The 22978-nt window shown below is 45.2% G+C and overlaps 1 protein-coding gene across 1 annotated transcript; it reads right to left on the bottom strand.

Annotated features, from left to right (window-relative positions):
• Positions 1-11272: 11272 nt before the first annotated feature.
• Positions 11273-12937, bottom strand: LOC103812529 (vitelline membrane outer layer protein 1-like). Its single transcript, XM_009085600.3, has 3 exons — positions 12759-12937; positions 12097-12200; positions 11273-11567 (listed from the first exon to the last, which is right to left on the bottom strand). The coding sequence occupies exons 1-3, from the start codon at positions 12927-12929 to the stop codon at positions 11273-11275; spliced, it is 570 nt and encodes a 189-aa protein (XP_009083848.1). The 5' UTR covers positions 12930-12937.
• Positions 12938-22978: the final 10041 nt, after the last annotated feature.

Below are 22978 nucleotides of genomic sequence, written 5' to 3'. Positions count from 1 at the left end.
TAGTATCACAGAAAAATGGCCCTTGGGAATTAAAAATAATGAGCTGTGATTCCATGTCTGCATCTCTTCCTTCTGTTGGGACAAGCCTTCTTGAGAGGAGAAAGTGCTGACACCGTTTGTGTATTCTTTCCAAGGCAGACATCAGCAAGGAGTAGCGAAGTTCTGAGAACCTCATGCTTACCTGGGTTGGTTCCCACTAAATCACAGACCTGCTTGATACTTTTATCCATATGTGAAAGGAAATATCTTTCAGATGTCCATCATATCCTCTGGAAGAGACCCTGATATCTCACTGCAGAACTGTAGATGTATTTCGAGCAAGACCACTTATCTCTCTTGAATTTAGTTTTTACATTGAACAATTTACCTTTTGTCCTCTGAGAAAGCACCAAAGGCAGTGCTACCCCTGCTGGCAGGTAATCCTTAGCCTTCAATTCTTCTGTAATGCATCAGAATTTGCTTGGAATTTACTTCTGCAGTTGATTGAGAAATGTTTCAAAAAGTGTAGGGTTTTTGCTACTCAGCAGTGAGATGCAATGAGCAGAATACATCTCAGCTTAAGTTTTGGGTGGGGGTGATTTGCCACCAGTATGGGGAAGATGTCTGAACTCCTGTTACAGTCAGTGTAGTGGGCAGAGCTGAGAGTGATTCAGTCCTCTCAGACTGGGTGGTGGTCTTGGGATGAGTCAGTGGACTCCAAGGCTGTTCTGTCCTGCCTGGCTTTCCATGGGCTGTGATGGGAGCTTGGACACCTGCCTCAAACAGACTCACCTGCATTGTAGAAACCCAAATCTAAGAAGGGTGGATTGTAGCCTGTGTTTTTATGTAGAAAATCACTGTCATTAATTTTTACTCTTATATAGGAGCTATATCCTTTAGAATGTAACTTCTCTCCTGGGAGTCTTGCAGCAGCCATCGGAACACTATTGAATTTTCTTGCTCTGAGATATTAGGCAAATTGTGTCTTATTAAAGGTGGGAAAGTTTAATACATTTCACAAATTGAATGTTAGATGTTTGGTAATATATTTTAATGTCCTAATGAGGGATGGGATATGCAGGAAGAACTGAGTGCTCCTCTGTCTAGTTCCACAGGATTTTAACTGAGGCCAGTCCCCCAGAAATGAGGGTAAGTTTTCATATAAACCAGTAGTTATAATTCAGATGTCAAAGGAATTGGACAAGGTCTCAGAGGACTTGCAGAAGAAAAATGTTTTTCTAAAAACAGACTAAAGAGAACCAAGGGACCTGCACTCTTTTAACCCATACCTTGGAACTGGGAAAAAAAGCAAGTAAACCTCTAATGGTTGATGTATATCGGTAAGAAAAAACAAACAAAAAGGATTTTGAAAATTCCTCAAGACTGTTTTTTGTTTGAATGGCCTACAGAGAAAGCATTAGATATGGCACATTTAGAATTTTTATGATTCTGTAACTCATGTGTGATGCTTCCATAATCAACCTAGTAGGATAATGACACCCTGGGAATGTTGGTACATTCCACTGTTCAATTCACATCTTTGGTCTCGTATAGCAATCCAGATGATCAGTGTGATGCTGTCAAATGTCACGTGGTTGTTAGGTTTAGGAAATATGGGTTTTATAGCTTTAGCACAATCCTGAAAATGTGAAGAACGGCAAGAAGGTTAATTTGGCAGAATGGGAATTACTTTGAGTTCGTACTCAAATCCACAATCAAGATGAAGGACCTCTTAAAAACATTTTGCTCAAGATGAAATGAGGCATTGTAGCAACATGTGATGTTTCTGAAGTGTAGTTTTGCTGCCTTTCACATAAAAACAAGATGGTAAAATAGCAGAGGTGATAGAAAATAATGAAGGATGTAATTTGGAGAGATGCAGTCAGATGCCTCTTCTTATTATCTCACTGCCCTTAAAGAAAAGAACATGATTTTTTTTTTTCCTTTCCCAGTTAATTCAAATTAAAACATGCCAGTTTCTGCTGGGTTCCAGTTCTCAAGTTCTTCTTGCACAAACAGTGGTACATATTCCCCCAGGTCACATCAGTAGCCTCTCCCTCTGACTGGATAAGCCCCGTGTTTAATTTTTTGCTGATTTTTATGAACCATTTTATTAATGTTTTTAGTTGTTTGGAGTTCTTTTTGCTTTCCCTGGGATGGGCCCTTGAACAGGTGAGATCTTTTGCTTCACACCCTTGTGGATGACATGGCACTTTCAAGTCATCAGGAATCCCAGGGGCACAGTAGCTCTGGTCTCTGTACCCGTTCTGAGCACAGCAAAGAAGAGGAGCTGCTGGTGTGGAGCTCTGAGCTCTCATGCTGACAGTGAACCTGTTATTTCACATAGGATGTGTATCTTTGGAGGATCTGGTGTTCCTTGTGGCTCATGTTTCTGGACACACTGCAGGAGCATCAGGAAATGGAAAATTTAGTAAAAGTAACATACAGCTATAAAGATCAAGAGTTTGATTACAGATTCATGATAGCTTACATTTGCAAAAACCTCTCTCTTTTTTAAAAGTTATTGCTTGAGGGGCTGGGAAGAGTCCCTGGCTCCAGACTAAACAACCCACAAAGTGACATCTGTCCTCCAAAGTTCCCCAAGCAAAGAGTAACACAGATATTTCCCTAAGCTAGAGAAGATTATATGGTTGTTTTGTGGCTCTTGACTGCCACTGTCACTGCAATTGCAGCAGAAGAAGTATCCTCTATCCTTGTGTTTTGCTGTTTTGTTTTGGTTTTTTGGTTTTTTTTTAATAACTTTATTCTGGTGGAGCGGCTCAAGATTTTAGGAATGATATGCAGCAGTATTTCTGACTTTGCTCATTCCTGGTAATATTGATTTCAGTCCTCTAACTCAGTTTTCTGTTAGCATGATGAGTTTATTGTCTAATAGCTATTTCTCTGCTGAAACAAAAGTCAGTTGAAGAACAGAGAAAATAATACACTCTTTTATTACTACTTGGGTCTCCAAGAGGATGAGACAAGAAATGCTGTGATTATACAGCAAGAGCAGTTTCTGTCCCAAATACATCGTAATCTATGGGAAAGGAAAGACTCCCAGCCTGTTACTGAGAGATGGGAAGCTGAAGTACAAAAGATATCTTTTCCTCTTATCCTACAGCTGTGATTATGGATACTTGTATTCAAGATGATTGTTGTGTATTTTCAAGTCTTTCAGATTTGATCAGACGTGTTCATAACAACTTTTAACTACCTGTAACAAAAGCTTTGTACCTTGGAATTATATTTCCTCCTTTGGTGAGAGGGAGACAATTGGAACTCAAGCTAACCCAATTCAGTTAATATAAAAACACTTTAGTTGCTGATAAGTGGACCAGTCAAAAACCTACAAACCTACTCAGACAGCCTTGAAGGCATCAGCCTCATCTTTGTCACTGATGGAGAGAGAAAACATGATTATTGCAAGTGTGTTCAGAATTTGAGGGGGATTTGGGGTTTATGTGAAGCTTATGGGATTTCAGAAGAGGTTTGTGGGATTATGTAAAATTTATTACAGGAAGTTTAGGGGAAGGGAAGGGATCAGGGTAAATGGGTGAGAAGCATGAGACAATGAGAAAGAGGGATAGAAATGGCTCAACTCTGAACCCTGTGCCTGCCCAGCATTCCTGTCCTATCTTTGTATTAAATCCTTTCCCCAGACCATGCTTTGTAATCTTCCTGGGCTGTTTGTGAGAACTGTGAGGTCCAAGTGTCAGCATCTGGAGAAGGACTGAGGAGGTCCAGTCATCAGCATCTGTGTATGGGATACCTAAATGCCAGTGACTGGAAAAATCTGTGTCCTGCTTCCTAGGACTGCCAACAATAAAAGAAAAAATGTTGTGTGAAGGTCGCGTCTCATTTCCGTGAGTTACGGAAAACATGCTCTCCTCAAACTCCCACAGCACCACATGGAATGACTCATTGCCTCTGTTTATTCCTTAATTACAAAGTTCCTATGTGGGGGTCTCAATTTTATGACAACACGTCTCACTGGCATGACTTTGATAATGACTCTGCTCCATGGCATGTTTGAGCTCAAGCATGGAATTAGGCTGAGGGAAAAATGTTTCCAGTGGGGTTTCCAGTGATGGATGCCTCCACCATCCCCAGCTCCAGCACCTACTGACTCAGAGCTGAAGAGAAAATGACTAGAAAATTCAGAGGGAACTGCTGAACCTGCCAAGAAAGTGAAGCAAGACAACTGTAAGATTTAAGGGAGAAATCAGTGATTTATGTGGTGGTACGGGCTGAGCCACAGAAAGAAAATGACCACTTCCAGGTTCATATTCCATCATTATGCACTTCCCACAGTGCTGCTCGACCCAGACTTGAAAATGATGCTGTAATTACTCTTTAATTTGGAAGCCAGAAGGAATTGTAGTTATCCAGTTGACTGATGTCCAGCTTTTATCTGAAACTTGCTAATTAAATACCCTTGTTTTCCTGACTGCCTGTAGTCTGCTCATGCCTGCTCCTACCTGTGGCAGAGCCTTGATTAATGGCACTGGCGGTGAGAATGCTTCTGTCCTGGAAGTCCTGCCAACATGAAGAGAAGCTAATCCCAAAAGAGAGACAGGGCACAAAGGGGAAGCTGCTCTAGGCATGCTGGCAAAGTTGATCAGAGGGGATGAAGGAGGAACTCTGCTGGCCCTGAAAATATGCTGGGTGAGGTTGCTGAGGGTGCTTGGAGAAAGTACAAAAGTGGTTTTTGAAAATAACAAGGAAAAGAAAACATTGGAAGAGCAATTGAGAGAAGAAGCTTGGAGCAAATATTTTCCCTCTTATTTTCACCCCAATCAATATGAAAATAAGGAGAGACAAAAGTGTTTTCAAGAGGTCTGAGTCATCTCTTCTATTGTGGAGGAGAAGTATTCTGCAAAGTCCTCTCTCCTCTTCAGGGTGTGCTTCTGGGAGTCAGTCTGCCTAACTGAGGTGGCTTGAGGCCCTGCAGAGAAAATTGGAATTGCATTGCTTCTACTTGCTGCCTTAGTACAAGCAGAAAGAAATGTGATGGGGGTAGTTGCTGAGCTTGCAAGCTCCCACTTTTGATGATTTTGGTTTCAAAGGTGGCATGTATTACCACTGAATAATTAAAGTTTATCCTAATTAATCTGGACCTAGAGATCACAGTGTCTCTGAAATACATTTTCTCCATTAATTAGTGATTTTAACAGTGTGGTTAGGTACGCTAACCTAAGTCTGCATTTCCCTGGCAGGGGATTTGCTCTAGCTTCCTTTAATGTTTTTTTCTGAAAGAAAATCAAATCTGATTTTCTTTTTAAAAATCTTCATTTGGCCAATCATTCTTTGTGAAACTGTACTAAAAGAAGTTTCTTTAGATGCTTAAATTGAAGATACAGGAAGAAATAACTGAAACACATTCAACCTGAGGAGCTGGAGACGACTTTTTCCCCAGCCTTTTAACCAAGCTGGTAGGGGTTGCCCAACACATGGGCTGCAGCTCAGCAATAAAGATTTCCTGGCAAGTCCAAGGGCAATACTGGCTCTCGACTTGCTTTTTCTGTGCTGTCAGGACAACATCACTCAACAAGGACTTGTGCTTATTTATTAATTATGTTTTTCTATTAAGGAACCTCAGCACAATTTGACCCCTAACCAAATTTATTTCTCCTGTGCAAAGGAATGACTCAGGTTTTTGTAGCTGTTGGGCCTGACTAAAAGTCTATCACTCACTTTGTATGAAAATTAATGCTGGAGATGTATGACTCTGTAATGGCTGCTCTGCAGCCAATTTTGTGGTCTTTGTCTCTCTCTACCATTTTTAATATTGTATTTTTTGAGGGATTTCCAACTCATTTACTGAAATTTGCATCAACTTAATGCTCAACCTTCAAGATGTTGCCTAATTTTCTTAGGAAATATTATCCAGGTGTACAAAAAGATGCAGATTCCTTAGTCAAAGGCAGGTTCTCTTGAGACACAACATTTCTTCTCTTGGCATTATCTGAGTTTGCAGAAAAAGCCTTGGGGAAGGAGGCAAACTCCTTGCTGCAGTCTAGATGTCCTCTTCCTGTAGACCCCCTATGTACAAAATAAGATTATGCTCTGCCCAAACAGCTCAAAGCCCAAAGAAAATGAGGCCCAAACTGATGAAAGAAGTTGGGGGAAACCTTTCTGGACAGAAGAACAAATGCTTCCTGCCCAGCTGTAGATCTTCAGTTGGACAGGGTGCAGGGCCATCTTGTCTACACCATGATTTTGCCAAGAAAGGTTGTACCAGGTCATCCTTGAGGTCCCTTTCCAACCTGGTATTCTGCGATTTTAATGACTTTTCAGCCCAAGAAAATTACACTAGCATTGGAATGGTTTTATGTTCTTTCTCCCTGATGCAGTTACTGGGACATGGCATCAGAAACTGCTACAAGGAGTAGAAAGAAAGATCTGTAACAAAAGCATCAGTTTAGGTTTAAAATGGGTTCTGTACTGAAGTGGAAGACACAAAATGATGCTATGTACTTTTTAGACCCATTACCTTATTACAGATGACAGAGCTGCATTTAGATAAAGCTGTATAAGCAGACAAGCAATATTTAGAGAAGAAAGGCAACCAGGTTCTTAGAAAGTAGTTGGTTTTTGTCAGGCCATTGTGAAGGGATGGCAAAAAATACCTGCATAATAAGACTCTGGTAAATGTAGTACAAGTGTACAAATACAAGACACAGATATCAGCAAGATGATGAAATTATTGCACCTCTTTGGTATCTTGTTCTTGTAAAACCAGATGTGAGACTTTAAAGCACCATGAGAACAGCAAATAGTGCTCTTCATATACTCAATTTCCTATTTTTTTAAAAAACTATAGTGAAAATAATTCCAGAGAGAAGAAGAATGAGAGGTGACTTTTTCCCCTACTATTAAGATACTCCCTGCAAACACTGTGGTGAAGCTGAGCAGAAGAAGGAAATCTCCAACACATCAGTAAGTGTTAGAAATTGTCTACCTGAGCTCATGGATGAGGATGAATGCTATTTTGCTAGAAAAATCAAAGAGAAGATATAAAATATCAAGAGTTAGAAAAGAAAAAAGGGAAAAACATCAATACCAAAGACATGACAGCTGACACTGGTTTGCATCAGTAGAGAATTCAGCCCTTCTTTTACTAATGGACTTTCCAGAGGTAAAGAGTTACGTCAATTTATCTTGAAATGACGCTTGCCAAAGAGCACTGTGTCCATTATAATCTCATTTAATAAAGTGCTAGGCCACCTAAATATGCTCTCTATCTGAATTATCCACTGGAAACATGTGCTTTAGCAATTCATTAACCTTCCTTCTAATTATGTGGGTATAGGCAGCACTCTGCTATGGCCCTGCAGAACCACAGCACAAGAAATTTTGTTCTTTTGCTCAAAGAACATGTTTGTTACTGAAAAGGGGCACAGAAGGGTCAGAGGGATGTACCATTCCTTGGATTTACTGGAATTGTTACTTGTTCAGAATTAGTCATTACTTCAGTACAGATTTTATTACAGGTCAAAGACACACTTGTGGAAGCAAAAGCAAATCTCCTACTAAAATAAAAAAGAGATAAAATCAGATACAGTATTTCTACTTCAAGGAAAATATAAATAAGTACTTCATTAAAGATGTTCTAGAGGAAATAAGCTGGCTTGGAAGAGTTCTGAACTTTGGGGACATTTGCTCAGTGTGGAGCCAAATTGAACCTCTGCAGTTTTTCTGAAGGGAATGTGATGGTCTCAGAGGAGGAGAATGCTGATAAGCACCAGAGATCTCCTAGGCAACAACCTCTCATATGCAGTTTAGAGGGGAGTCCAACCCTTGCTGCTTTTGGGGAGAAAACACACTTCCCAGGAGAATTTTGGGGCTGACCTCTGTTACAGAGGGAGGTTGAAATGCTCACTGCCTAGAGGTGGGTTCCTGATGTCTGACATGAACCCTTTTCAAAGCTTTAAATACTGCATTTTCCCAGGTTTAGTATTCATTATTTCAGTTGTGTCATGTGATAGCAATGTCCAAAGGCTGCTAATGCACCAGGGCAAACCTTGGAATGAGAATGGGCAAGATCCAAACCTTCTGTGTCTTCTTTCAGTGCTCTTGGGAGAAAGAACAGGAAGATTTCTAAGGTGTTTTTCATTCTGCTCTATTTCACTTCTCACATTTATTCTCCCACTCCAGGAAGGGTCCTGCAGATGTTGTGACAGCTGGGGGACAGGACTGTGTCTTCTAAGAAGTGCACTGTCACCTCCCTTAGCACGTGAAGAGGATGCCTGCTGATGTGTGTGCTTGAGTTGCAGCAAAGATTAGAGCACAGACCTTCCTTCTGCTCCCTGGTTGCACAAATGCCAAATGCCACAGGAGCCCTGGTCCATTACTGTGGTTTTTATGTATGAAGTCTCAATTTACCAGGACAGACAGTAAAAGTGAGATGGAGCCCCTCTGATAGAACAGGGGCTATCAGCTGTCTGCTTAGGGATAACATGCCAGTATCATCACAGGAATGCTCCTTTTGGGTGCATGTCTGAGCTGTGGAGAGACCCTCATGGTTTGTATTTCACTCCCTGGAGTGTAAATTACATCACTGCATTGCCTTTACTACCTGCTCCCTTACCAAAGATTTTAGCTCGAGGATATCCCCGATGCAATTCTTTACTGTAGTGAAACTCCATTGGCATTTCTCTGGCTGAATCAATCCATACTGGACCAGTAACTGGGGCTTTCTGAGGAGGAGAGCTGTTATTTTGGGTAGAACAAGACCACCATCCCTCCTCTCATCCAACAAAATGTGTACAAGGTGAGCCCTGGGAGTTATTTTATCGCTACTCCTCCCTCCCCAGATGCTCAAACCCACGCATTTGTGAATCACTGGTGTTACTTCATTCACAGCTGCTGCTGCACATCACCTGTGTCTTTGGAGGAAGTGTGGCTCTGAATACCTTTACATGCAATTTTGAGCACTGTGCATGCTCTGCCCAGTGCCTGGGGAAAAGTGGGTGCTGCTGGCTGCTTTTCACTCCAGATGTGCAAACATGTGTGTAGGGAGGGATGTGAGATTAAACACCTCAACCAGCTCTTGCTGATGCATCAGGCTGAGTAATTGCACAAGAAGCAAGATGATTATGGAAGAGCCTTGGATTTCCATCTGGTATTCCATTCAGGCTTTCCTGGGAGAAGAGTGGTCACATGCATGGGAAGTGAGTGCTTGACATGAGCCTTGCCACTTTGTGGTGGGCTGTGACAAACCCTGAGGTTCACTGCTGCAGACTAGTGATACACACAGTAGAACATCTGATACTAGTCAAATAATGAATTTGAAGGAGTAATGGACAGGGATATCTCTTCCAGCATTTCACTGTTAGATATCCTCTGCCTGGAAAATGGGATGTTTATTATTCAAGAGGATCTGCCAGGGCATTTGGATTCAGCCCAATCAAATGTTTTTGTTGTGATGGGGAGGGCTAAGACCTGAGTGGGAAAACCATGAAATTACTTTAAGAGTAGTTTTCCTGCAGGAACCTCCCTGTTGACAGAAACTCTTTCATGTTTAATGCCATGTAAAGTGCTGCATACAGCAACTTGCTTAAGTGAATGAATAATGAGTAATATGAAAGTGATATAATAGTGCAAAGATAACATAAAAACCCCTGAGACATTCGTGACAAAAATACCATTTTTTTTGTCTCAGTGTATTTCAAAGTGCCCTAGGGGAACCTTTTTTCCAGAAGAAAAGCTGAGTTATGCATTTTCCTGTTATATCTAATTGTAGAGAGGGATTCCCGTAAAAAAAAATTGAGCTGTCTCTGGAGTGCCATTATCTCTTAAAATCGGAAATCATCCATGAGGATGTGTGACCTTGTTGTCAGATCACATATTCAGTGTTTCTCTTTTGATTTTAATCTGGTACTCTCGTGGTATAAGAGGTGGCTTGTGGGGCTTACCAGTTAGGTGTGGAATAAGAAAAGCATGTGGAAACTGACCAAACTGGCAGTAGAAATATAACTGCTTGGACTTTCAAAAACTTGGCAGAAAGGGTTAAATACACTTGTAAATGTACCTTTTGTAAGGCTTTTCCTGGCTGCACGCCAAGTGGCAACAAGTCCCTTTGGATGAATAAGGGCACACGATGGTACAGTTAATGCTTCAGAAACCACTGGAACATCTGGGATCCCAGCAGGGATTAAGCCTGGGCTCCAGTGGCACTGAGGACCATTCACAGTCTTCCTAAGCAAGACTTTCTTATCAGAGAGAATACTGCAGCAAACAAATTTCAAATACATGATTATGGGCAAAGTCTATGACCTTTACAGAGCTGAGGATCTTCTCCTTCCCTCCTATGTCTTTCTCAGATTTCTGCATCGTCTTTGCACTCCTGGGACTGAAGAAAATGTTGAAATATTTGCAATTCTCTCTGGAACTCTCCTAATCCTCACTGTTTGTTCCTTTCCTCCCTGAGTCCTTCCTGCACATGTGCACCACAGTGCTCTCCAACAAACCTGTTCCTGCATAATGCCCTGTGAGACCCGGGTTTGTGGCTAATCCCTGCCCCATACTTGTTATGTCCTCACCCTCAAAGTATTGCCTACAGCCCCAGGAAGGGGCACAAAATATGAAATCCAGAGAAGAGCTGAGCAGGAGGTTTGGGTACTGAAGGAAATGGTGGTGGCTTCAGGAAAAATACCTGTGCAATGGTACATTTCTGACTGCAATCCATGTGAAGTACTGCAGCCTTTTCCTCTGAGTGCCTCTTCTGCACGGGGCACCTGGAGATGTGCTGAGAAGGCTGGAAGGAGGGGCACGGAGCTGGGACCATAAGCTGCATGGTGTATTTGAACTCATTTGTGGATGGATGGATGGATGGATGGATGGATGGATGGATGGATGGATGGATGGATGGATGGATGGATGGATGGATGTCTGATAGTGATCCCTGAATATCCTAAGCGTTATAATGGGAATAGGATGAAGAGTTCCCCTTCCCCTCCCTTGAAACCACAGTTTCTGCCAGGGCAGATGATCCCTCTTCTACTTCAATGTTCAGCCCTTACTGTCCCACCTCCTGCCTTACCAACAGGTGTGGGAATCCCCTGTGCTCCCTCACAGGAATTTTGTAGGTTATAAATTTGTTACGAAGCTTAACCACAAGAATTACAAAGATCCTTCTTATGAAGTAAGATGGCTGTAGCCATGGGACCTGGCTACTCTTGACAAAATAAGACAGAAAAAAGAAGTACACTTCTCTTTGTGCAAGGACAGATTCAAGGTTTAATGCTGTGCACCTTTGTAGATGCTGGTATAGGGTGGGGAGTCAGGCTTACTCACAGCAGAACACTCTCATGTCGTTGAGAGCTGTGTCATCCCACTTCCCCTGGGGTTTCTCCACCTTTGTTTGGAGCCCACAGATGGCCCCAGAGGTGCAGTTGCTACTCCATGGGCCGAAGTGCCCCCCGGAAAGTCCCCATCCCTCCAGGCTGGTCCCGTTGGAGCAGGCGAACCTGACGTTGTTGACGGCCGTGTTGTCCCGCAGGTACTGCCACCTCTCCACGCGCAGTGAGAACGACACCAGCTGGTTGCTGGAGCAGAGCTGGGCTTCCGTCCAGTTCCCCCACCTGCCAGAGGGAAAAACAACTTATCAAGGCTTGTCCAGCCTCTGCAGGGCTGCAATCAACACCGTGACCCGCCCAGGGTCCTGGCAGTCCTGGGGCAAAAGGACATGGGGGTGGAAGGTTTCCAGGAGCACCTGCTTCAGTCTCCTTCCCCATCATCCCCTGGATGCCAAGGACCCCCAGCTCCAGTCTGCCCTGTTCCTGCAGAACCCCTTGGCAATTTCAGGCGCTTGCTATGTCCCTGTTCCTCAATGCACTTTCTAAAGTAAGCATTTGAGGAAAAGGAGAAAGTATAGCTTTAAGAACTGTAATTTCTGACCTTTCCTTCATTTTCCAAAGAGCTGTTCCTTTTCCTGGGACCAGACCTTTCCTCTGAAACCTTCACACTTTGTGGCCAAGGGGAACTCACCCACCACCTCAAGAGGGATGTTGAGCCAACTTCACAGGGGGTGTGGCTGCCTACAGAGAAACCATTGCACTGGTTTCCCTTCCAGCTGCCCAGGAGGAGGATGAGGAAGCGAAGGCTGCTCACCAGCCCACGGAGGACTCGATGACTGTGCCGTCCGTGCAGTGCAGGCGGACGCCGTTCAGAGCTGTGTCATCACCAAACAGCCAAAATCCCTGGAAGGGCTGCACCTTGGAAGAGGGGAAGAAAAAGGGAGAGGTCACCCTTTCAAAAGAGGCGATGAGGGATGGCAGGAGGCTCTGGGGACAGAGCAAGATCATTAGTGCAGCTGAGCAGGGCTGTGAGGCAGCCCTGTGGCATTTCTCAGGAAGCCCATTTCGCTGTTGCCCACCTCTGTTTTTCTCCAAGCGGTGGAGCAGGCGCTCTGGAAACAGGAATGCTTGGTGGCTGCTGTCCCAGGCCATGCCCACCCTCCCACCACGTGCTGTGACACCCAGAGCTGGCGTGCTGGCAGGCGGCACTTGCCTCTGGGAACAGGCTCCGCTGTACCAACCTCAGGAATTTTCTTACCCACGAGACCCCTCTGCTAAGGAATCACCTACTGGCAGGAGCCTGGAGAGATTCTCTGCGCTAGAAATCACTCGCTGAGAAGCCTGCAGGCTGCAGATACAGCACAACCTGCTGTGATGGGGCAAAGCGCCGCGGCCAGCCTCGCTGCTCTCGGAACAAAGTAACATTGTCTCACAGCGGGTTTTGTCCCCCACGCTGAAGAAGAAGTCGAAGCTTACCTTCAATGCAAATCCCTTTGCGTAGCCTCGGGGGCAGAATTGCTTGTGCCCCCAGGAGCCCCAGGGACCCCCATTTGGCACGGTGAGGACAGACCCGTACTGCCGTGCCCCTGTGCCCTGCAGGCAGCAGGAGCTCAGCAGGCAGAGGATGGCTGGGATGAGCAGCTGCATTGCCGGGAACCAGCTCAGCTCCCTGCCTCTCTACATGGAGGGCTTGGCACAGGGGAATTTATTGGACAGGGGAGTGGGTGGGAGTCCTGGGGAGTGTCAGCCAAGCTCCCAGGGAGCGCTCCCAGTTGCTATGCTATGCTCCTGCTGCCTGCCTGGCCTCTCTGGGGAGGCCTCCTGGGCTGCGCCGGCTGGGGGACTCGCAGGGCTCTGAGAACTTGAGGATGCAAAGGAAGGAAAGTTATGCCAGGCTTCAATTACCAAAGAATGGAACGGCCTGCTTCTGTAAGAGCCACTTAGTGCAGGTGAAGGGGGAATGCTGCCCCTTGGGTAGAACTGCAAAGGTCCTCAGGTACTGACAGCACCCAACGGGAGGCAATGAAGACAGAGATGTCTTCCTGTGTCATTGCATCTCACGGGCAGCAGGAACACCTCAGAAAGAAAAAACCCACAGATGAAGGGCTGTGTGATCAGGGTCCTGCCCAGGAGAATGGGTAGCTCATGGATATTTTGCCACTACTGGTGGCATAGAATTTTCTAAGCTGGAGGTGTTGACTGCATTTCTTCATAAGAGTGGCTGCAAGCACAAGCAAGAGCAGTGGGCTGTTGCCAGGTTCTGTGTCCAGTGAAGAGCTGTGGATTAGTGATATTATCAGCCCTCTCTGTTAACCATGTTGGCTGCGTGATAAGGCTTTTGGGATATGTGGAAAGTTAGGGTTGAGCAGTGTCAGAGATACCTAAAACTGTACTGGAATCCTAAAGAAAGCAGTGAAGGGGAACTAGGTGGAGAAGGAAACTCCAAGATGACTGACAAAAAAAAATAATAGAGATGTTTTACAGTTTGTAGTTATATTCACAGAGCTGAATCTTTCTCTGTTTGAGTCCCACTTATTGACAGGCCTGTTTTCTCTGTCTTCTGCTTTCACACATCTTCTCCTCTTTCCTCTCTAGCAGTCTGAGCTCCAGCCCCAGCAGTCCTGCCATGCAGGTGGCAGAAGGGAGATCCTGGTTGCAAGAAGACCCTGCTAAGCTGATTTTTTGTTGTTCCTTTTGGCTGTGTGGGGAGGAGGTGGCAGAGACAGTGACACTGGGTCGGTGGTTCTGAGATATTGCAGCAGGAAGCAGTGAGAGCTATTCACACAAGTAATTAACTGCCTGTGGGAGAAAGTGAACACTGGCTGCATTTCTATAACTTCACGGTGGGGAGCAAGAAAACAAACAAGGAACTTATCTCAGCTTTATATTTCCTCTCCTGTCTCTCATTAATTTTTAACTCTTCCAGAGTGATGAATCTTCGTGGGTCAAAGAACTTTCCCTTCCCTCCTCTCTCCCCCATTCCCTACAGAAAACTTTCCCAGCTCTAGGAGGAAGGAATGGACTGAAATAAATATGAGGGCATCAGTATCAAAAGCTGAATTTGTGCTGCTGGAGTACAGGGCCAATGAGTACTTTTGGGTAGACCTGCTGATACACTGGACTTCCCTGAGCATGCAGTGATGCCTCTGACATCCCTGCTAATTAATATTTTATCACCTTGGGAAGCTCTTGCTCTTCACCCACTGCTTCTTTTTCAGTTAACCTGCAGGTTTCTAGTCAGGCAGGAAAAGTACCAGCTTGCAAGGCTAGGATGGGTGGGTTTTTAATTATGTAACTTTGGAAAGCTGGAGTTTGAATTCAGAGTCTGGCAACTTCTCTGCTGGTAAGCTATGGCAGCTAGTGGTAGAGTCATATGTGACATGTCCTTGTTTCTTTCAATCAAGCTATTGGAAAGCCAGGATAGCTTTAGACTCAGCAACTGAAGACATGATGGCCAGTGCAGAGTGAAGATCAGTTCTGTAATTTTGCAAGCATATAAACCAAAAGGAAGCATCTTTATTTATTTTTTTTTGACAACTTAAATCCTCCACTCTATGGCAAAAAAGAACAGAGTTACACAAAGACAAAATTGTTTGAAAACAGTGCAGGCACCCAAAAGAATCAGAAATCAACAGAAAAGTAATCACACAGTCAAAACATCAAGATGAAAGAATGAAGTGCTTGCAGCAGCCTTATTGACCTTGCATGTACACATTTACATTACAGTAGATAGCTAAGCACAGGTAGGTGAATCCCCCTTTCCCTAGGGCAGAAGGTATTTTGTCATTTACTGTCCATTTATTAGATGATGGGGCTCTCCAGGAGCTGTGTTCTCAGCTGACCTTCTCTAGCAACATAAGCATTCTTAGATGGTGGTGAGAAACAGCCATTTTCCATTGTGTGTGGGCTGAAAACATTCTTGCAATGGCCTCTGTAATGTCATTGGAGATAAAACCAGTTAAACTCTTCCCACATCCATAAACTAAAGATAGTTCTTTGATAAAAGACCTAGGACTAAGAATTCTTCAGCGCTGCCAAGGGCATCAGTCAGCCTTTGAAGCTGACGGACACTGTGCTCCTGTGGCTGTCATGTCAGTTTAAAAACAGATGCAGTGCCCCCAAAGGTCTCTGCTCCCCGTGGCCCTCCGTGGGCTGCAGGTGCACGGCTGCTTCACCACGGGCTGCAGCTCAGGCTGCTGGGGAATCTCAGCTCCAGGGTCTGGAGCATCTCCTGCCCCTCCTCTGCACTGACCTCCGTGTCAGCAGGGCTGTTTCTCTCACAGATTCTTACTCCTCTCTCCAGCTGCTGTGCAGGATTTTTACCCTTCCTTAGTTATGCTTTAGAGAGGTGCCACCAGCATTGCTGATGGGCTCAGCTCTGGTGAGTTTGTCCTGGGGCTGGCTGGCACTGGCTCTGCCTGACATGGGTGCAGCCACTGGCATCTTCTCACAGAAGCCACCCCTGTGGTTTCCCAACAAAGACTTGCCACAGCACACACATGCAGCACAGATTGGCAGATCCCACTGTAGTATCTAAGCTGGAACAAGAGGCATGCAGTTATTTGTTAGTACTTGTAGTTACGCCACATTTCTCTTCACAGAGAAAAGCAAGGCGCCATTCTTCCAAGAATATTTCTGGGTTTCACATTCTCTGAACCTCAGAGAAAGAGAACACAGCTCTTATCTTATTTGCTGTGGCTGTGTTTGTGCAAAAGTAGAATGCAACATGGAGATTGTTTACCCAAGGTGATGGTGTTTTGTTTCCTTGGCCTGTCAGGGCCAAAAACTATGTGTGTGTCTGTGTGTCTGTCAGGGCTGTCAGCTGGCAGTCATGGGATTCTGTGCAGTTGTGTGCAGAGTTGAGTGCTTGGCACATTCAGTTTAGATGTAATGTAATATAATTAAATATAGCATAAATTATATAGTATAATAAAGTAATTAATTAGCCTTCTGATAAGATGGAGTCCTCCTCATCATTCTTCCCTGCCACAGGGGTCATCCTGTTTCTGTAGTTACTCCCATCACCTTTGGAGCAAAATTTTAAAATTGACCTCATGTTTGCTCTGTTTAACTTTCCAGTAATTTTAAATGACACATCCATCACTGCAGTGATCTCAGCTCTTCCAGTTTAGAGACATCGATCTCCTGAGTACTTATTATCAGTCTTAGTCATTCATTGCTATTCACTCTGTGACTTTTTTAATCTCTCTTCTGAAGTAATTTTGATTTCCACCTAATCTTTCTTAAGCACCCTAACCCCTGAGAATAGCTGGAGCCATTTGAACACAAAGTTTCTTCCACTAGAAGCACTGAGCAAATAAATAATTTTAAAATTGCCATATCTGCTGTGATGTTTTATAATATCAGCTGGCCCTACAGATTTTCTGACAAGGTCTTGAATCTTTGATGTGAAGAAACATTAATAGCATTTATTCCCTTTGCCATTTGTTCCTCAAAGTGCTTTGTCTGCCATTTTTTCACATCCAATCTACCACCAGATATGTTAATTCTATTATTTCCATCTGGCTGCAATATTAGCACTCTCTGTCTCCTGCAGCCTCCTTTACCTTATGGTATAACACTGACAATTTTCTTTTACCCTTTCCCAAGTAAAAGTTAATTACTTGTGTTTCCTGGTCCTGTACTTCCAGCACCACAACCTTCAGGCTGCTCCTGCTGTCAGTCAGTCTACAAACCCATGGATTTCCTTTGAAGGCTGCCCTTGGGTGGGAAGAGCGGAGAAGGAGCCTGTGCAGGGTCTCTGTCTGTGGTTTTTCAGTGAGCAAGGGGAACAGAGAGCCAGGAGCTACTCTGAGCACTCCTGAGGACCTGGGAACAGAGACCTACAGCATTGAGATAGAGAGAGAGATGGGCATCCTGCACCTCTGATGTGATGAAGTGTCCCATAGCCAGCCTGGAGAGATTACCAGGAGAGTTTTCCTGAAGATCTGAAGAGAGGATGTGGGGGTGTGCAAAAGTGAATTAAAATTAACTGAGAATTAAGTGCTTCTCTTTGTGTATGAAATCTGCCAAGAAATTCCCTCCAGGTGGTGAGCCCTGGGAACTTTATCACTGGCAAAGTTTTGTTGGTATTTCATTCCCAGCAAAGCCATAGCTATCCTGGCATGATGTACTGCTGCCAGCTTTTGCTCACTTTGAAGACCAAAACTAAACAAATTTGATGAAAGAATTATTTTTTGTGGGGAAAAAAGTCTTCAAAACTTGACTGGATGTGACCTTCAGAATCTTTATCTTTCTTTTAAGTTGTCCCCCCTTTGAGCAGGGCTCTCAGGTTCTGTGGAAAAGCCATGTCTGCTGAGATGCTGTTTGGGACTGAACTGGTGTAAAACTAGATATATGGCAGTGTTACTGCCATAACTGTGACAGCAACATTCTTCTCTGGACTTGTCCTCTGAGTTAATTCTGAACACATTTCTTGCCTGATTTATGCTCTTCCTCACAGTTTACACAGTCACTTCTCTACTTTAATCAATTTCCAGACATTATCTCATCCCTTCTCTTTCCTGAACCACACAGATTTATCCTTTTGAGCTCTTCCTTTGCATTTCCTTCTGGCATTTTCTGTGTTGTCTGGGAGCTTTGGATATTTGAATAGTTAAATCCCCATTACTCTTGTCTTCAAAGTCTCAAAATTCTTCTTTAATAACATCCCTCCAGTCTAAAACCCGAGTTTCAGATATCCTTGTAGCTGTTCTACTCCAAGGGCCCATTTGCTGATGGCAAACAGAGGGGAAGAAAAAAAAGAAAAATACCTCAATCACAAATCTCCTTGTGAGACAGGATATTGAAAGTACAAGGGCAGAGGGTAGATCATGGAAAAGGAGAGAGGTTCTTTACTGTCCTTGAAATCCCTCGGTGCCACCAAGGAGGAGCAGCCCCTTTGGAGGCTCCATGGGCACAGCAGGGACAGGGCTGTGCTGCTGGGCTCCCTTTTCCTGAGCACACAGTTAGAGAGCCAGCAGAGGGTTTGCACATGAACAGCTCATCCTGAGCCCATGGAAAGAGCAGTCACTGGGTAGCTCCTGGCTTTGGGAACGAGAGAATTTCTACTGCAGCACCACAGGGTGATTCAGCCCCTGTGGTCACTGCTGCTGTCTGCTCCTGTGTCACCTGAGTGGCTGCCAGGGTGGGGACAGCCACTGCTCAGTGCAGCAGCGGGACAGGAAAGCTGGCTGTGGTTGCTGAGGACCGGGGAGAGTTGGGCAGCTCTTCTCAGTTGGTAGGAGAGACAGACAGACTGGTCCTGACTTACATCCTCAGCTGGCCAAGGAAAGGTGCAGCCAGAGAGCTTTTCTTGTTTTATGGCCCTCTTTGTGGTCCTGTGGCTTCTGCCTTTTGACCCCTGCCTTCAGCAGTGTCCTGCTCTGGTGCTCCCCCCAGGCTCATTGATTATCTCTGCCCCAGGCACTGCATGCACCATCCTCTTCCAGCTTTCAGCTCCTCTCTGGGACACGCTGGCACATGGGAGGTGATCCTGATTTGATGGCTGTGTGACACACCCACAGCACAGGGACACACATTTGTGACTGGCTATGGCTCTGACTGCTAAATGAAGCAGATGACATGCATTATGTGTTATCTTTCCCCCCCCTGAGATGGGGAACAAGTAATAATCTGAGTTTAGCTTTGTTTCCTCCTCTCTCTTGCCTGCCCAAATCCAATTTCCACAGAAAAGTTTCATGAGGAATGAGCAGGGTGGCCTCTGGGAAGAAATTCACAAGCAGGGAAATGCCAGGCCAGGCCATTATTAATGGTGGTCTCTAAAATAAATAACAAGCTTATTAACTTTGCAGGCCATGGCAAGCTGGAACAGGCTGCAAGTACTTTGGAAGACACAGCTTGAGCTTGACAAATGGCCATGTCAAATTGGAGAAATAGTTTGAGAAAAATAGGATGCAATTTTCTTCTAGGGACAAGGGTGAGCTCCCACCTTCTGCAGAAATAAGCAGCTGCATGAATTAAAATACCTGCACTGACATCACTCTGCAGAGAAGGGTCTGGGGGTCATGAAGGACCAAAGGCAATGCATGAGTCAGTGGGGTCAGGTGGTCTCCATGCTGAGAAATGTGAACCAAATTACAGCCTAAGAGACAAATGGAGTGAGTTTTCTTCTCAGCAAGTGTGAGCCCCCAGCGGGGCTCCTCTGCTCCACTGAGGGCCCTGAACTTCCAGCAGGATATGGCCTGGCTGCATAGAGTCCAACAAGAAGCAACAAAACCCATCAGTAGTCTGGCAAACCTGATCTGTGCATAACGAGCATGAGAGCTGGGACTGTGTAACTGGGCTGTGGGAGGACAGGAGAGAAGGATTCTTGGGAATAGCCCTTCAGTCAGGAGTCTGCAGCCACAGCTGCCCTGGGAGCATGTGGGAAGGACAGTGCAGGGAGCTCAGGGGAGAAAGTCTGCCCCAGGTTTTTCTGTCTTCTCCCTCACTGGGCTCCCTCCATGCCATGTAGAGCCAGGCTGGATGGCAGCTGTGAGGAGCCAAGGCGGGAGGCTGCTGGCTGTGCAGGGACTCCTGTTCCAGGGGGAGTGCAGGGAGCAGGCACTGCTCCAAGGACTTAGAAACCATATCACAGTGGGACTGCAGTCACCTGGGGTCTACAGGGAGCTCAACAAGTGCCCAGACACTGCAAACAGCTCACAGCTGCTGTGGGAGAGGGACAGCACGAGAGCCTGCAACAGTGCAGAACACTGCTGTAGAGTGGAAGGGAACAGACTGGATTCTGTCTGTCTGTCTGAGACAAAGACTCATGGATGAGTACTGCAGCAGGCTAAGGTTGGCCAAGGAGTAACCTTAACAACAATAATTAAGCCTAGGGAGGCTGCAAGATTATTCCTGGAGGATTTTTTGGGAAAGTTTGAGCAGAAATGCATCAGTGGTGCCTAGTGTGCAGTGATTGCTTTGGAGTAGGAATGCTCCAGAAGACCTCCTGAGCATCTTTCCAGACCAGTTTGCTCTAATCAAACAACTAATTCTGCAAGCCAGGAGCCCATCCTGACCTTCAGCTGCTGAGCTGTGGCAGAGCCCCCAGGAGCTGCTCTCTGCTCTGGAGACTCTCTGGGCACGTGGCTTGTCCTGGGGCTGATGGGAACCAGTGGGAGCAGCCTCCTGGGGAGCAGCGCAGCTCTCATGGGCATGGCCCAGGGCACACAGGGACACTGCAGCCACAGCGCTCGGCTGAGGTATTGGCTGCTGCAGGTGAGAGGGAAGGCACAGTTCTCACAGGGAATGCCAGTTCTCCCCCTCAGCCATGCAGGATCATGTCACACTTGCCTGTAGGCTTGCTGGGAACAGCTTTCCCTGGAGCCTTGCTCAGGTGCTTGCTTCTGCATCACTCGAGTGCTCCCAGGCACCCAAGCCTCCGTCGGTGCCTCGGAGAGGGGAGTGTGAAATGTCAAGTGACAGGAGTCTGCAGGAGCTTCACACCAGTAAATGGGTGAAGGCTGCTGCCAGAAACATCCTTACAAAGTGTTTTTTTTCTCTGTATTTCCAGGACAAAATTGGGAAAACATCGAGAAGCAAGTGAAAGCAGTGGAACAGCTGGGATCTGTTTACACAAACTCTTAAAGGAGAATGTAAGTAACCAGGGCCACATATACATTACAGCATATGCCGGGTTTATTCGATCAAGTATATGAAAATATCTGTAAATCACATATTATTTTATGTGTTGTCTTTTACTGTGAGTGTAAGTCCATCCTGAATTTCCCATCCCCTCTGCAACTGGCCAGCAGACTGGAAGTCCTAAATAATCTTCAACATTTATTAATACAAGCTGGACTAGAGTTGCAGATAAGAAACTGGGATGTCAAATTCCTGCTGCCTGGGGAGTCCTTTTCCTGACCAGCAATGTGAGCCTAGCAAAGGGTAAATATCCCCCAAGCAGCACTGAAGAAAACAAAGAAATAAATCCTGCCTAGCACTGACATGAAAGGAATACCATGGAGCAAATTTTCTGGGCCACTTGGCACTTTCCTCCAGGTACAGCATTGTTCATGGAGCTGGGTGAGTGAGCCTGCCTGAGCACTGGCACAGGTCTGGCTTGGTTGTGTTTAGGAAACACCCCCTCAGAGTGGCACTAGCTCTTTTGTAATGGAGGGATGGGGAGGTGAAAGGACATTTGTGGGTCAATCAGGGAAAAGGAGAGTAGAAGCAGTGATTTACCTGAGTAAACTCTCTCTCTCAAAAAACCCAGACCTAAAAAACCAATCCCATTTGAGCTTCTCTGCTATTGCCAGGCATGGACTACCTACTTAAGTGAGTGATTTAGGGAACAGGACTTCCACTGTGTGCTTTGGGATATGTTCACTTTTTTGCAACAGTTTTGTGGGACCAGAAAACCTCTCCAGTCTGCGTCCCCCTGGTGCAGCAGCAGTGAAAACCTGATGTGGTGGAGCAGGGACAGCAGATTTCCAATGCTCCAGTAGCAGCTGAGACTCATCAACATTGCTCTCCCCTGCAGAGGTGGAGTGTGTTCCACTTGGGACTTGTTGGGGTCTTGGAGCTGAACTTTGCTGTGCTGATAAGCAGATTTGAGCCATCCCTGGTTTGTTTTGTCAAGGCATGTTCATTTCCTGACATGTCTAAGAAGGTATTTTCACTGGCTAGCATTTGAATTCTGTGTTACCTCCAGGTGATGCTCAAGTGGAGACACCATGGTTGGTGTGGTTTCAAAGCAATCCACAAAGTTGACTGTTTTCTGAGTATTTCTTTCTCATCCAGGCTTTAAAGCCAAAGTCCTGGATCTTCTGCCTTGCCCTTGTCTCCCCTCTCACTGGCTTGTTGTCTCCTGGCTACAGCAGAGTGTTCATTTCTTGCAGCAGCACAGACCATAACAGCTCCCAGCATCACGGGAGGGAAGAGCCCAGGCTTGATTTGCATTAATTTATGCACAAAGGCTTCCTTTTGTCTGAGGTACTTCTACCTAATAGATCCCTTACTGGCCAGAGCCAAGGTCTATTTGCTCCCTAAAATTGTGCAGATGTGGCCACAGGAGACACTCATGCTGTTAACAGAGTGTTCTTCCACAGAGACTTGACCCAGTTTGGAGAGAAAATTGTGGTGGTATTTTTTTTAATTTCTTTTTTGTTTGTTTGTTTGTTTTTTAATTTTTGTAACTGCATCTCATGTAGGGATAGAGTTAAAATAAAAAAGACATCAGCCTCACTGGTGAAGCTACTGTGGCCAAGCTGGGTGGGCCTGAATTTCAAGAAACTCCTGGGCTTTGCTCTTCTATACCTGACTGTGGGTGAAAAAGGGACAAAATGACCAAAACATTGAGGAAATTCCCCAGAGCAGGTGTTACTCAAGTGAAGTGTGCAGATAGCATTTGTAGTGTTCAAAGCCCTTCAGAGACTGAGTGCAATCCTACTTGGAGGAATAGGTAAAGATGAGGGAAACAGAGGCTGACCTCTAGGGCATTTTTGTGAAAGATTTTATTGAGAAATGTCCCTAAATTTTGAAGAAAGGGTAGGAATCCATATTCCAGCTGCATAAAATTACTAAAAAACTGCATATTCTGAGGGAAACCTAGGTATGAGATATTTTTTGGCATGTAGCCTAGGAACTGTGAACTGCTGCAGTCACTGCAGGTGGTGGTACAGTGGAAAGCCATGTTCTGGGATCAAGGAGGGTTTTCAGAGGGATTTAAGATGTGGGTGGCTGGCATAAAA

This window comes from Serinus canaria, chromosome 1 (assembly GCF_022539315.1).
Source record: "Serinus canaria isolate serCan28SL12 chromosome 1, serCan2020, whole genome shotgun sequence".
Lineage (NCBI taxonomy): Eukaryota > Metazoa > Chordata > Aves > Passeriformes > Fringillidae > Serinus > Serinus canaria.
This window is presented reverse-complemented; position numbering and strand designations above follow the sequence as displayed.